This window comes from Bidens hawaiensis, unplaced genomic scaffold (genome assembly GCF_021521415.1).
Source record: "Bidens hawaiensis isolate Kalapana, Puna unplaced genomic scaffold, B.hawaiensis_p1.1 tig00023094_1, whole genome shotgun sequence".
Classification (NCBI taxonomy): domain Eukaryota; kingdom Viridiplantae; phylum Streptophyta; class Magnoliopsida; order Asterales; family Asteraceae; genus Bidens; species Bidens hawaiensis.
The window spans coordinates 137,379-153,760 of NW_027493618.1; the positions used below are offsets into that span (position 1 = coordinate 137,379).

General features: G+C 34.8%; 1 protein-coding gene across 1 annotated transcript; it reads right to left on the reverse strand.

The window, feature by feature from the left end:
* Nucleotides 1-13,613: 13,613 nt before the first annotated feature.
* Nucleotides 13,614-15,281, reverse strand: LOC143566954 (GATA transcription factor 9-like). Its single transcript, XM_077053497.1, has 2 exons — nucleotides 14,937-15,281; nucleotides 13,614-14,355 (listed from the first exon to the last, which is right to left on the reverse strand). The coding sequence occupies exons 1-2, from the start codon at nucleotides 15,219-15,221 to the stop codon at nucleotides 13,699-13,701; spliced, it is 942 nt and encodes a 313-aa protein (XP_076909612.1). The 5' UTR covers nucleotides 15,222-15,281; the 3' UTR covers nucleotides 13,614-13,698.
* Between the last annotated feature and the right edge of the window lie 1,101 nt (nucleotides 15,282-16,382).

Below are 16,382 nucleotides of genomic sequence, written 5' to 3' on the forward strand. Positions count from 1 at the left end.
TTAGATTGCTTTTTATTTTCGGGAAATTCCTTAAGAATTCCCACCTGTTGTTTTCACTCGTACACCTTAAGGCGAGGTTATGTGGCATGTCCCTACGATAAATGAAAGGAGAAGAGAAACTGTGAGTTGGGCACTGGCAAAAACAGTTCCAAGAAGCAAACTTAAGGCGCTATTCCTTACCTCGGTGATAACCTGACCACAGTACTCAACCCTATGACCCGAGCGAGACCCATAAATGCCATATGATCGACACCTTAGGTTGATTTTAACCGAATTCACGGTGATTTTGTGGCTAAACTCGGTTTTCCCGATTATTGTGTTCCGTTATTTAAATGGTTAGTTGGGTGAAAAATCCATGGAACCCATGGGCACTCCTACTATTCATTTCTTAACTTGATTTCGTATTTTTGTTGGAGTAATCAATGTGGTGATTTCACAAGATTCTCCGATTACCCATATTTATTTCGATAGTTCGTTATTTAGTTTGGTCGGTTAAAACGCAATGTAACGCTCATTGGGCCGACAAATTTAATTGCATCGTTAATTCGTTAATTAGTTGGGACAATCGAATTAACATGTAACGCTCATGGGTTGTCCAACTCAGTTGTTTTTCGTTAGTTCGTTGGGCCATTCAAATTGCCATGGAAAGCTCATGGGAGGCCAACATCCACAATTTATATTTCGTTAGTTTATTGTAAACTTAATAATCAAAATTTTTAAAATGACTTAACTTCTCATGTAGTCACCACACATTAAACTTATTGACTACATTATTTAACAACTATTTACGCAATGTACCCCCTCATCTCATAAACTTTTACTTTTAATCCTCATGACGCAATTCCTCACTTATTAAGACAACATTATCATTTTCACATAATTAAACATTTTACTATTCTTATGGTTCCTCAAATTTATCCTTCATTTTATAAATCCTCATTTTTGGTCCCTATAGAATATCTCATTCAACAAACCAACGTTATCCTCGACATCAATCGTTTGATTCTCACGACCACCGTATAGCTGCCTGCATCACCAAAGAGATAGCTGCTGCAATCCCTAGGATAGTGACACAAATTCAAAACATCAATGCAACCGATTCAACTTTTCCCGCTAATTCCTCTACTAGTGACTACAAACCATCTACCTCCACTCATCCTCACAACAAGAAACGTAAGAACGTTGCTGCAACAAATCCTACCCACCCGCAAGACTCCTCAAACAAGAAACTTTACCTCGGTCCTTACCCAGTTAAATCCCTATGTCGTCGCTGCACCCAATGCAATCGTTATGGTCATCTTGCTCACACCTTCCGTGTCCGGCCAACTGCACAAGTTGTTCCGCAACAACCAACCCTTCATGCTTAACCTGGTGTTCCTAATACCCGTGCTTGCTACCATTATGAAAACCCAAATCACCTCCGTAATGCGTGCCCTCAACTTACTCAAGCTCATCAAGCCCAATATACGACTATTCCCTACTACTTGACCCATGCTTACAATGCTCAAACCCATCAACCTCATGTCACTCAAGCTCCTCCCATCAATCAAGGTCAACCTTACTTAACCCAACACTACCAAACCTCGCCACAACAAGCTCAAGATTACCAAACATATTTCCACCAAACAACCTTCTTGCACACTGTTCAAGCTCGCTTTATTCAATCTACCCCAAATCAATCTACCTCGACTGCTCCAACTTCTATGAATGCAACTCCTCATGGTGCTCCACATCACGTCAATTAAGCCACTCAAGGACCCCACAGACTTTTGCCGTTTTCTTTATCTATCTTATTTTATTTGTCTTTTTCTTAATTACGAATTATAACGCCTCCTTATGGCCTTGAATTATTTCCATATTTGGACTATTTATCTTCTATCTTATTTCTTTAATTTCATTAACTTTAACTATTTATAAGTTATCCTTCTTAAACTTTATATACTTATATCTTTACGTTTAAAAGTAGTCTTTCTTTGCTTTATTAAATTCACTAAAACTTTTGAAATTATTTTATACATTGGTGACTTTCTAGTGTTCTAAAGTATGACTCCTTAAAATTTTTGTTTCCTCAAAGTCATGTTTTAGTCAAACGTTTTGTAAACCCACACAGTGAGACGAATCATGCGGACCATCCGACGATAACAATATTTATAGTCCGGAACATAATTATCGAAGTCCTCACATGGAAATCATGAAGCGTGAAGTTGTGTGTCATAATATAAAACTGTAAGTAGTTGAGATAACGGTGCAAATGTAGAAATGATAAGGACATGATGGATACGCCGCTGGTACATCCTATATATAAGTGCCCTGATCGGATTTTCATTTGAAGCGTTATTTTAACTATTCAAAGTTCGGTGTTATGATAAATTTTTAAAATTTATTTTAAAATTTTCTTTCCCTAAACTTTAATGGTCTTGTTATAGAATTCTTTAATTTCGGGACGAAATTCTCAAAAGTAAGGGAGACTGTAACAACTCGGGTTTTCCAAACTTATATAACCCGACCCGTTTTCTTTGTGTTCGGGAAATTTTATCTCGTTTATCGAGTAACTACTAACTTATTTTGATTGCTTATTTTATTTATTAAATGTAAACAACTTTCAAGATTATACATTTTTATCCCTACACCATACTTTTAACCCATTTTGGATCCACCTCAGTAGTACAAGGACTAATTAGCAAATCTGTTATTATATTATATTAAATTCACGCAAAACCCGTTTACCCAATTTCTCATACCCATGAACCCGTATTTTTTCTTGTACCATAATCTTCGCAATTATAAACGGAATTGATTGTGTATGACCATTCACGTGTGCATTGCAATCTCGCCGACACAACCAATATGGTAATCACAATCTGTTTGATACGAGTTGCTGATATAACGAAACCCGCCATATATGAATTGGCAATATGCTATCTAGAGATAATAATATCTCAATTAAACAGGCCTACACCTTCTTCCTGTCCTCTCGAATCATAACCCTAACATCAATTGCATTAATCATCTCGTGAATCCCTGTTCGTGATACCCTGTTGGCCGCCGGTTTCATGCTCATCATTCACCATCAATACGCAATCAAAACTGGTAATTAATATACTGTCGAGTTCGTTTTGATTCGCTATTAAATAACCCTAATGCCTAATGATCAATTAACAATCAATTAAACGGATTAACGATTCTAGGGTTCGTATGTTTTGATTGGGTCTGCGTCTTTATTTTTTTAATTTTTTGTTTCAGTTCATAACCAAACAAAACCCCTAGCCCAGTTGGCCAGGGGTGCGTGTTAAGGTTCAATGAGGCTGTGGGCGCGGGTTCGAGCCACCCCCAGCGCAGTTTTTATTGTTTTTTTTCTTAAACATTCTTTTAATTAGTTATAATAATATATTTAATTCTTTAAATTATATTACAAATATTATAAATACAATAACTAGTCGATATTTTTATTAAACCGACACAACATCCGATTACTTTCCAAATCTTGGTTAAAACCGTATATATATATGTACACTATAGTTATTAAATTTGTTTAAGGTTTTAATTTATCTAAAACGAATTAACTTAATATAACTATATATATCAAATATACATTTATCACGTTAATTCACGTATTTAAAAATATAGTTTACGTATTTTATATAAATATTAGTATTTATTATTTATTATCTAATATCTATAATGTTAAGTTTTTAAAATGTAATATTTAGTAATAATTATGTATAAATACATTAAACGTATTTGTAGTTTTAAACATTTAAAACAAACATTTATATATAAATTATAAAGTTTTACAAATATTTATTTAGGTATTTTAAGTATTTTGTATAATTAAATCATATTATAAAACTTTGATCATAAAGTTAATAAATCCAAGTAATATTAAACTTTCGTAAGAATATGCTCTATCATCAAATCCCGAACCTCTATTTAGTTTTAGACTCTTTATTCAATTCGTATTTATTTTCACAACTATTGTTACTTAGGATTTCTCATCGATAACTTCCGAAGAGCGTAACGCTTGTTTACTACCGTTCTTACCGCATTCGTTTATCTTTTGCTTATTGCTAAGGTGAGTACCACATTCCCCTATTTTACTTGTTTTCTCACGTTTTGGGGACATATGCGTAAATATATTTCTCATATATACTTATATACAAAACTGCAACTTTGTCTTATGTGTTAACAACTTATACCTTACTTGTTTATATGCTTATTTGCTTTGTATGCTTTCGCATTCGGAGAGGTCCAACATAATCTCAGTCTAGTATGATCATACGCCAGTCGTTATAGCCTTGTGCTTCTCGACATCTCAGTTATACTTGCTCATTGGTTAATTTGTTATTCTCATATGACTTGTTGCGGCTACATATTTTTGTTACATATACTATATGTACAACTAAACTGGTGTGTTGCTCACTCAACATGTGTTGTTGACAAAACTTTATTTTATACGCATATGCAGGTTGGTGAAGACTTAGTGAAGAATTTAGCTAGAAGAATATTTTAATCAAGAACTATAAAATTTGTATCGTTGTATGAATTATGTACTTGTTTGTATTTGATTTATTTGATAATAGAATTCAATTAATAGATATTGTCATTTAAATATTGTGCATGATAGTAACCTTGAGAGCTGTGACAATCAGTTCGCACCCAGGCATTTCCGCCGTAGGTTGGGGTGTGACAAAGACAATAAGAGCTACGAGACAAACTTAGAACATGAACTGGCCCGAAAAGGTCCATATGAAGTAGTTGAAAAATAGATGAAATGGTATTGATTAATTTTGGCTTGTGAGATTTTTGATGATGTTTGCCCAAAGCACAAGCCACACATTTTTCAACGGTCACAAAATCCTTGATTGGTAAACCACGCACTAGATTGTTTTTTGCAAGACGATTCAAGTTTTTAGTATTAGCATGACCAAGCCGACGATGCCAAAGCATCGCATTATGTTCCGACACTTTTGAAAACAAGCATGTTATTTCGTCAGGAACATTTTTGTTCATGTCGATCACATAAGCATTATCTTTTCGTTGTGATCGAACAAGAATCCAATCTTCTGGTATGATTATACCAGGTTTCAGAATTAAACACTCCTTTTTAGTAAAATGAGTTGAAAAATCTTTGTCACAAATTTGTGACACGCTCAAAAGGCTATGCTTCAATTCTGGAACAAAATTAACGTTTTCAAACTTTAGAACACCGTTACTTAGAGTACCATTCTGAGTGATCTTTCCCTTTTCTCCTCCCGCAAAAGACACGTAACCACCATTAAATGTTTGAATGTCGTGCAGTTGGGTAATGTCTCCTGTCATGTGCCTGGAACAGCCACTATCAACATACTAAGGTCTGATGATATTCCTCCATAGTTGTCCCTGCACAAAAGACGGGATTAGTTAGTTTTTGGTACCCAGTCCATACTTACACTAGGTGACCCTGACTCATCAACTGTTGTCACAGACTGCCATGACATATCCTTTTTATCATCAAAAATAGATTTTGTTGAGTCTTTTGTCGGAGATTTAGGCAGCCATCTATGTCTGTGTGATTTGGAATTATATGTACGAATGGTTGTCGTAACCTCCGGTAATTTGGTCGTGGGAGGTGACGAATCTGCCCTCTTCTCCTGTTTGGACTTAGTCTTAGTGTTTATACTAGCATTTGAGTTTTTGACCATTCTTTTGGACCTGTTAGGTTTGGTCTGATGAGGACTAAACCTGCCAGATTTGTTACGATTCCAATCATCGTCAAAGGAACTAGCTGGATAATGCCTGAATCCCTGTTTGTACGCATTACGAGGCAAATATGGCATATTCCTTTGATAGAATCCGTAGTAGGGAATGTACGGACGATGTGGACAATTTCTGGCAATATGACCGGGGGTGCCACAGTTAAAGGATGTCTGACGTTTTATGAAAAACTCATTCTGGGCAGCTTCTTGTCTGGACTGGTTGTGTGGACCGGTCTGCTTAGATTTACGAGAATTCATATTCCTCTTTTTGAACTTATCACCTTGTTTGTCATTAGAGCATCCCTCCTTAACAAACTTAGGTGCAACATATTTTTCTGAAATTTTTTGTCATTTTTGAAATTTTGGTTTTATTAGGAACCACATTATCAGAGTTTAAAATCTTAACCGAATCAACCACACAAGAATCCTTGCTCTTTAAAACAGAGCCCACACAAACAGTCGGAATAACAGAAGTCAAAACAGGAAGTTCTAAAGAAATATCAGAAACATCATTATTATCAAAATCAAAACACGGGTCGTCATCCTCATCAGTCATTTCCTTCACAATTATTTTTTATGCACATGAAGTAGACACATTAGAATCGTTCATATTTAAAGTAGACGAACCAGCATCAGCAGGCTAGTTCTATCACCTTTGTCCTGTTTACCATACTTCATATTCTTTATCTTTTATTCATGTTCTTTGGTAACAGGAGTAGGAACATAATTGTGATTATATGGTGTGGGAACCTGACTATATCCTATTCCTTCACCTTTATTTTTTTTCCACCATAGCCGATTTTCAATCATTGAATCAACTACTTTACTGGAACCATTGAATTTCTTAAAATCAAGTTCAGCCTTTTCAAATTTACTAGTGAGTTTCAAGATTTCTAGCTTGGAGGCTTCCAGTTTAGCAATTAATTCTACAATTTCTTGTTTGGCATCACGATGGTGACAGCTCTTAATGCTAAAATCAGACTTAAGTTTCTTAATGTCCTTGTTAAGAGATTCAATTTTGTCTAAAAATCCCTTTTCATTTTTCTTAAGTTTGAAACTCTCAGATTTTATTCTTTCCATATCTCTACTTAGACTGTCATTATGAAGTTTATACATTTCTATTTTCTCACCACAATTTAAAGAACATGGTTGAAAACGTACCTCAGATGAGTCTGGAGAAGTGAATGCCATGTAAGCAAACTGGAGCTCCTTGACCTTCTCCCCAGCAATGTTTTCTTCGGCCGAGTCTTCAACAGTTACGAAATTCGCAGACTAATTTCCAATATTCAGCGCAGCCATTTGACCTTCCCAAGAGAACGTTTGGGCAACCATACCCCTTTCACCATTTCCCGAACTACCTCCAGTTTCACCCCGAGCATTTCCAGCTGGAACCAAAGCCCTTTCCGTATTCCCATCTTTAGCCGGATTGGTGCATTCACGAGCAAAATGACCCGGCTCGTGACAGTTGTAATACCTGAGAGTCTCCTTGTTAAAACCCACTTTTTGATTATTTGGTATGTTCCAATTATTTCTACCCGTCCTTTTGGTAAACTTCTTAGCACGGAAAACCACCATGGCAATTTGCCACGCGATGTCCATTTCTTCAACATCATCAGGATGAATCTGTTTAAATTCAGTAGCAGCCATGGGTTGGACCAAATCTCCGTCCAGAAACGCATGGTAACAATTCATAAATCCTGCCATTAATGCGATATTCTCTTAAGTTTCTTTTGGTATGGTGGGAATCAGGCTGAAGTTCTAACTAGGAGTGGTCTTTCCAAAATCATTTGTAGACTGACCAGACTTGGTGAAGAATACTGGAGCTGAGTTGGGTGACTTGGATGACGATGATTGAACAAGGGTAGATGAAAACATCTGAAAGTTTCCCTGTGGTGGTTGTTGAGTGGGCTTAAACAATGAGAAGCTATCTTGCGACATGAGAGCACTGTTCGACGCAACGTTATATCCAGCGGCACTATAAGAACTAGCATGATTTATTGCTCGTTGTTTATCATCCATATCACAGGCTTTAATAGTAGCAATCATCTCAGTTATGCTCATTCTATTAAGATCTTTGGTCTTTTTGATAACTGCAACATTCATGTCCCAATTCTTTGGCAGAGAATTCACCAACTTGTTAATTTCTGAGGTTTGTAGAAAGATTCCAGCAGTTCTCATTTCAGTTACAAGAGATATAAATCTTTGAAGTTGGGACTCCAGTGTCTCTCCCAGAACATGATTAAACATGTTAAACTTTTGTCTTAACAGATCTTGGCGACTTCTTTTCATATCCTCATTTCCTTCATAAACCTCAATAAGTGCGGCCCACAATTCCTTAGTTGTTCGGAGTTCTCTAAACTGGAGAGCAATCTCGGGTGAAAGTGCCATGGTTAGAGTTGAGAGAGCTTTCTCATCTTCGTCAACCTTAGCAAATTCATCATCATCATAGTCAGCAACCGGCTTTACAAGAACCTCGTTTGAATTTTCCTTTTGATAAGTGATCACTTGGGGTCCCCTCACAATGCTTCTCCAAATTTTCGCATCTTTCATTTTGGCATAGTGTTCGAAGCGGAACTTCCATTCACTAAACCTTTCGTGGGACAATAAACGGGGTATACGAGTAGCAGTCCCCATGATGGAATCAAGCTCTTGGTGAAGAGACGAGTTGATGGAGCTGCTTCCATTTGTTAACTAGGCCATCTTAAATTGAATTCAAATTAAGTCCATTTAATTATTAAGTCCAGTCAAAAGTTCAAGTCCAATAGACACGAGGCCCAACAAGTAAACTGGGCTGAGAGTTAGCTGAAACACGTTGACCGAGAACCAGAACGTTGACCAAAGTTGACCGAAAACTAGAGCGTTTACCAATTCTTGACCGAAAACTAGAATGTTGACCAAGGTTGATCGAAAACTAGAGTGTTGACCAAATCTTGACCGAAAACTAGAATGTTGACCAAGGTTGACCGAAAACTAGAGTGTTGACCAAATCTTGACCGAAAACTAAAATGTCGACCGAGAACGATGATTTCAAGCCGAGAACTGAGCTATTGACCAATTTGTTAACCGAAAACTAGTTTTGTTGACCAATTCTCTGACCAAAAACTCTTTATAGCCGAGAACTCAAAATAGATTAGAACTAATCTTGGCCGAAAACTCAATCTTTCCAGTTTTCTTGTAACAAACTTTCGTAAATTATGGAATGTTGATATATTTCCAAGTCAAAGCTAATTTTCAACCAAAAATAGCTCAGCCAACTCTTCCGATCAACTGTTCGCCGGAGAATTAACACCACCACTTGTAAAGAGTATCCCTGAATCGTTGATATCACAATAACGAGCCTGAAATCGTCAAAGGCTTTGATACCAATTGTAAGTTCCGAATCTGGATCACTACAATATGATATCAACCAAACGAGTATTGGTGCGGAATACCAACACTCAGTGATTCAAGAACACGAATAAGAACAAGTAAATAACACACGATTTGCTTCAAAACACACGTATATTATTGAATACGTCGGGTGTTTAAGCACTTACAATACTTCAAATAAGACTTGGAATGAACAACCTTTAACCCTATACATAACATCACTATATATAGGGACACTAACCAACTAAGGCCGGCCCAAACGAACACCAAGCCCACCGAGAACCCACAAGTATTCTCGGTTTACATTATAACCCGAAACCCAAGTCCATAATCAAGATAAACTAAAACAAACTAAGCTCAAACCACAAAACTAGGCCCAACAATATATATATATATATATGTGTTTAACGAGAGTTCATTAATAGACTTCCAACTAGAGTAAATTTGGTGGAAGGTATAGATATACCAAATACATTATGGCCATTATGTATTGAGTTCGAAGAGACGTATTATCATGTTTTTAGTAATTGCTCGGTGGCTACCTGGATATGGGGTCTTATTGTGTCTTGCCTTGGCCTCCTAATGGGAGTGCATTCTACACCGACCAAGATGAGGGCGTAGTGGGTCATTTATATCACCTGGTAGGCTATATGGAGATTTAATAACGGCTTGATTCTTTAGAAGAGTCACAGTAATAAATGATCGTTTTTTGATTTTTTTTTTCTTTTTTGCATTTTTCTAATAGTACGATAGAAATAGAAAAATTCATGCAAATATTAAGAATCGAGTGGCTTAAGAATCCTTATTGTATGTGTACTCTTTGCATCATTTATTTAGATCCAATCGAATTGCTAGGACTTTTCTTAATAAAATACCACATTTCCTAGAAAAGAAAAGATAAATATCATATAACTTTTTCCAAAAAGTATTACTTACAAAACTAAGATAATCTAAAAATTAAAAGTTACAATCTTAAACAATAGAGTTAATTACACTGACGTCCTATGTGTTAGTTTATATTGCACCATGTTTAGGGATTAGAATGAAACCCGAACCTAATGAGAATACTTAAAACCCAAAACATAGGAATTTGCAAATCTACTAAATGTAGAGCACGGAGGGCTTTGAATCCAAGTACATTACCTACAATGGAAGTAAACATGTTAGTAACAAAACCTTCTTCAAAAGGGTCTAATGGGTAAACTACATAAGCAATAAATTATGCCTGGTATAGGTCGGGTAATCGGGTATGTCGTTACTTTTAAATATTTTCGGGAGTATGGACGGATATGAGATTCGGTGATATACTGTTTACTCGATAACATATACATGTTTATCTGATTAGATACCCGACACGATTTTTTTTTCTTTTTGTATAAAGTATGCACGGTGTATAATATGCTTGATTATATTCTTCCTTCCTACCAATTCAATTTAATTTAATATGTATGGTACTAGTTAGTATACAAGACTTCTTTTTAGCATACAAGGTATATAATCCGCCGGTATGTTCAAAACCCGACGGGTAATCGGCTAATATATACTTGATGGGTTTTGGGTCAGGTGTGGGACAATTTTTTATAATATGTTACAACTGTGTTTAAATGTTGGATGGGTTAGCTATGGGGTCTCGGTGTCCGTGCTTAAGCAGTAGCGTGATTGCGACTTAAGCGGGTGGGACGTGTGTTGTCACTGCTCCGCAGTTGAAGATCAACTGCCCCTTATGTGTTTCCACTTTTGCTGAACGAGCTAGTTGTGACTAAGTACGCAAGTTGTTGATGATTATATGTTGCGAGCAACTGCTCATTTCATTATTATTTCAACTGGTGTAATGAATGAAAGCGTTTATTATAATGTAGTCTAATTGTGTTTATTATAATACTAAAGTTGTATTTTGGTTTCTTAATTGTATGCTTTTAAGATGGTTACATTATTTATTTGATGCTTGACTAAAAATGCATACGTTCTTTAAAAATCAACATCGAGTAAAAATGCATATATTCTTTAAAAAATCAACATCGATAGAAGAACTCTTCGGCTTGCAATTCCGTATTTGCTTGTTCCACCACCATTGCTTAATCTTTTTCCTCAATATGTAAACACCATTAACTAAGTGATACCTCTATATGTGAGTCATATATGACAATACATGCTGCTTAGACTATTGTATCATAAAATAAATGCAAGTTTTCTTACAGTGACTAGACAGCAGACACATTTGTTTAAAGAGACTAGCTCGTATTCAAAATGAATTCTATACATTGATGTTTCTTATTTTACTTTCTATAATACACATGTGAATATATATAACTATAATGTTTTTCAGTTTGGTATTATAATTGAGATTTTCTACATGTGCATATAGTTTGCTAATTGTTTCAAATCTGCAATCAAGGGCACATGCATTTAGGCTGTAAACGAACACGAACATGGCCTTGTTCGTGTTCGTTCGTTAAGGAAATAACGTGTTCACGAACGGTTCACGAACACTTACCGAACGAGAATTTATGTTCGCGTTCGTTCATTAAGGAAATTAATGTGTTCACGAACGGTTCACGAACACAAACGAAATCGGCAGAGCCTAGATATTAAGACCAATGTATTCATCAATGTGAATAATGAAAGCATGTAAACGAAATGAACGAACACGAACAAGGGCGTGTTCGTGCGAACAAGGGCATGTCCGTGTTCGTTCATTTAACTTTAAACGAACACAAACACTTAATTGAACAAATATTTATGCATGTTCGTTTATTTAAAAATGAACATTTGTGTTCGTTTATGCTCATTTGTTTAAAATGCAAACGAATATAACTGAACAAAGATAAGTGAACATATATGAACAAAAAAAACATAAACGAATATAAATGAAAACACTTAAATGAACACAAATTAAAAAATATAAAACTTTAAGTTAATGACTCATCCAAATAATATTTAATTGTTTTTATTAATACATAAGCAAACATAAATAAACAGACATAAGCGAACATAAATAAACGAACATACACGAACATAAATGAACGAACGGGACATGTGTTCATGTTCGTTCGTTTAATTAAACGAACACAAATTTTTTGTTCATGTTCGTTCGTTTATTAAATAAACAAACATAAACGAACTTCATGCCGAACAATTCAAGAACAGCTCATAGAACGTTCGGTTCGTTTACAGGTCTACATGCATTTAAAGACATCTCCTGTCGAGTACCTTGTTTGGAATCATTTTACATTTATGTAACTTACGTAAAGTTTCATCACTTGTAATTCGTTTTGTTGTGTATACATCTCCTATACAAGTGACAAAAGTAATGTTATTATTAATTAAATTTATATATATAAAAAGAACCTATATAATAATATATAAAATCTAGCTAGTAAATATTAAACTTCATCTTGAAGGTGATGGGCACATGATCACATGAATATCTTTGAATTAAAATTCTTTTGGAACTAGCTAGTTTATCTAGCATATTTACCAAACCGAACTGCACATGTACTGTCTCGGTCCATCCCACCACTGATTCTAATTTATGCTTATTTAATAATTGGTTAGTAGCGGTATACTTAGGCTATGCAACATAAAATGATTTTAAAAGCAATATAAATATAAAATATCATACCTATACTGATTATATACGTTTCCTTATTTAGTTATATTCTTAAATATATTCTGAATATAAATTTACTTCATTAACTAGGATAATGGTACTTGCTATAATAAAGTAGCGGGCGGGTACGAGGGTGTGTCCTCTTAAGTGGAAGGCAAGAGAAGGTAGTGTTGGCCGGGGTGATGGCGCTGATATGACATTGCGAGATGAGCAGGAACACTGCCCCACCCTCTTTGATTTGGTGTGGAATTCATGAATTTGTCGTGCCATCTTGTCCCTAATTCACTCCGACCAGCCTTATGACAGTTAGTAGCGATCTGTGTTTATAAAAAGATCAAGTTACGGGATTCTGATTACCAACTTTTAGTTTTTAATTTTTCAATTATATCAAATTTTGTTGATTCTGTATATTTTATATTTTATAGTATCATCTATAACTTCACAAACTATAAACCTATTTTATGAGGAACCCTAAACTTTAAATTTCGGTTTAAATGTGAATTAAAATAGTCAACTCTATGGTACTTTAATTCATAGACTATATTTACATGTTTTTTTTATATCGTTTGATGTTTACAAGGAAAAGAAAGACAAAGAAAAGTTTTTTTTATATTGTTTAAATTTCGTTCCTGAGTTCATTTAAAAAAAGAAAGATAAGGAAAAGAAAATTTTCTCTTCTTATCTTTTCTTTTGGTATCTTCTCTTTTGCTTCAACTTATTTTCTTTCCTAATCTTTCCAATTTGAAAAAATACAAATTCTTTTATTTTACTCATCATTTTCTCTTCTCTCCCCTCCTTTTCTTTCTTTAAATGAAACTCGGAAACACCTCTTTTAAATTTTCCTTACTTTTCCCTTCTTAAATGAAACTCGGGAACATCCTTAAAGTATTACTATAAAATAAGTAATAACATATAAAGAATGAAAAAAAAAAACTATTAAAATATTAATCTTTATTTAAACTTTGAACCTATCTATGTCTAAAATCATGGGTGATGGATGAAATAATAATTATCAGCATTTGGTATTTGTAACATAACATCTTGGTGATTCACAAATTGTTGTTGATGGTTCATTGTTTTTTGCATTTTCTGCCTTCTTAACTCAAGCACTTTTCGATGCGAATTCGAGTGTTTGGTGAGAACAAATGTGGGGCTCGCAGCCGGTCTATACTCAGGCACGAGCCGGCCCGACTTGTATCTCACCCCACAAGCATTGCACAGGGTTCGTGGACCCATAGGCCCGGTGCGCCATTGAGGTGTCTTGCTAGTAGCACAATGAAAACATTTTCGTCCTTCGTCGTTCTTTGAATTTGAGACGGTATTAATAGGTTTGCAATTTGTTGACATGTTTGAAACGGGTTTGGTCACGTTGGGATACATGACCGGAACCCGAGAGGCCCAGTTGTGCGAAGTGGCCCGTGAACGTTTGGTCCGGGCCTTGCCCGGGATTGTCATGTCATAGTTGAATATTGAATTGTTGGTTCGGTTGATAACCGACATAGGTTTGATACAATGTGTTTCGGGCTTGTGAACGGGTCGGGCTTTGAATTCTGATAATAATTCAAGCTTTTGCACATCTTCATTGGAGAAAGATTCTTCAACAAAATTCGATAGCCACTCGAATTCAGCTAAATCATCGTACTGTAAACAAATATTGCAAGTTAGTATAAATTAATTGCTCATTTATAACAAAATATCCAAAATATGAATTAATATTTTGTTGAATTTATAACTTTTAAATCAAATGAATGAAAATCATTAATCATAAATATTGGATACTCTTGAATTTTCGGTACAATTTTTATAACACTTTGTATTTTATAATTTATATTTTGTATAAAAGATAATTAATTAAGTAGTGAGAATATTGAGAAAATAAAATGGTTCTTAATTTCTTATATATATGACATTAAAAAATATAATGGTATGTATAAGTTTATTATATGGCTTTGCATAACATTGTTATAAGTTTATTATGCGATTCTCATTACTATTGGCATAATGGTACTAAAAAAATCATCTTGTATATATAGTTAATACGAAAAATGTACTTAAATAATACTGAATCTAGAGTAATTGTTGTTACGACTCGAGTTTTTGAACTCGGATCATTATTACTATTTCAAAACTGTAGCGTAACAATAATTAGATCCTTGTATGTAAATGTACATACATTAATTATAAGTTAATTAAGCAAGTAACATCATAAACTAATGAATTACCGGAGTGCAAAGGTTAGAGAACTGATTATCAACGAAGCTTCGACAAGCGTGGTCTCCAACGAGGTAAGGTTCAGTAACACCACACTGTGAAGATGAGTTGGAGCTGTCCACAACGGTGGATGAGTCTGTAGACGTGTCGGTCACAAAGTCTACGCCAACATCGTCGGTTGGGAAGTCTAGAAGATCATCAACGACGAAATGGTCGGTTTTGGTGTCGGGAGAGTGGTGTTTTTCGGACGTAAATCGTTGGTTATAGTTATTATTAGCATGGGAATAGAAGTCCATTGTGTGTGGTAAAGAGTGTGTGTGTGTGTGACAAATGAGAGAGAGTAGTATTATTTGAAGAGGGGTGGTTGTGAACTTGTGATGATATTATTGTTTGACCAGTTTAATATCTCGGTTTAAGGTGGTAACTTAGGTTTTGGATCACCTGTTTTCACGGTTAAGTCAAATACTTTTATTTTGGTTTTAACGTGGGAAAATATTTGATCACTTGTGTTTAAAATTTTATAAAGTAATAATCAGTTTAAAATATATGTGATCATTTCTAGGTTGGATTTTAATAAGTTAGACACTTAGACAGTTTATGGTTTAAAACTTGGAACCTACATTGTACACCGAAACAATGTTTATGATTTATTAGTGTTTTAAGCCATTAGAGCATGCGTAGTCAAAACTCTGCACATATGAGCGTTTTGCGTCACGTGACATCCAGTTAGTTTTTCTGAGTTTTGCAGAAAAAATGGTGTAGTCAAAACTCTACCCAAAACTCTTCAGCAATCATTACCCAATTATTATCTTTTTAACTTTTTATATTAATAAAAATTTGATTGGCCAAATCTTCTCCCCTTCAACGTTTTGTACACAATGTTCATCCCCGAAATTTAACCGAAGACGCCGGAAGGGGAGGAGGGGGGGGGGGTCTCGGTGTTTTAGCCTCACAACGCTGTCATTTCGGATGGTCTTAGAACTAAAATTTAATGGATAGGATAGATATGGTTTTAATTTAACCTTCTAATTAGTTATTCAAAAATAATATTGTTAACTATGTTTTATTTCAAATAAAAAGTTTGATCATTTCCCTTCTCATTCCACAATTCTTCATCATTCATTCATGATTCTCATTCCTTTACTAATTTGTGAATTTCATATGTTTATAAATCGGACAAGTTCTATGGTGTTTTAATTATATCGTTAATGATGTGTATTAGTTCCAACGTTCTATGATGTTCTAGTTTTATAACGATTTTAATATCCTTATATGATGTTTTAGTTCTATCCCAACTTCCTTATTTGGTTTCCGTAAAAAAAATGTCTTAAATTAATTTATCTTATATGTTGTTTTATTTCCAGGTGTATTTTGTTCTAAAGTATTTCTAAACCAGTCAAACCGTAAACCGTTAAAACTTAACCATAAAGCCGTAACAAATATATACATATTTTTTC

Excerpts from the sequence above, each read along its gene's own strand:
- LOC143566954 (XM_077053497.1), bottom strand. The coding sequence starts at position 15,221 with ATGGACTTCTATTCCCATGCTAATAATAACTATAACCAACGATTTACG. Across the intron at positions 14,356-14,936 it reads TCTCTAACCTTTGCACTCCG|TACGATGATTTAGCTGAATT; the intron begins GTAATTCATTAG and ends ATTTGTTTACAG.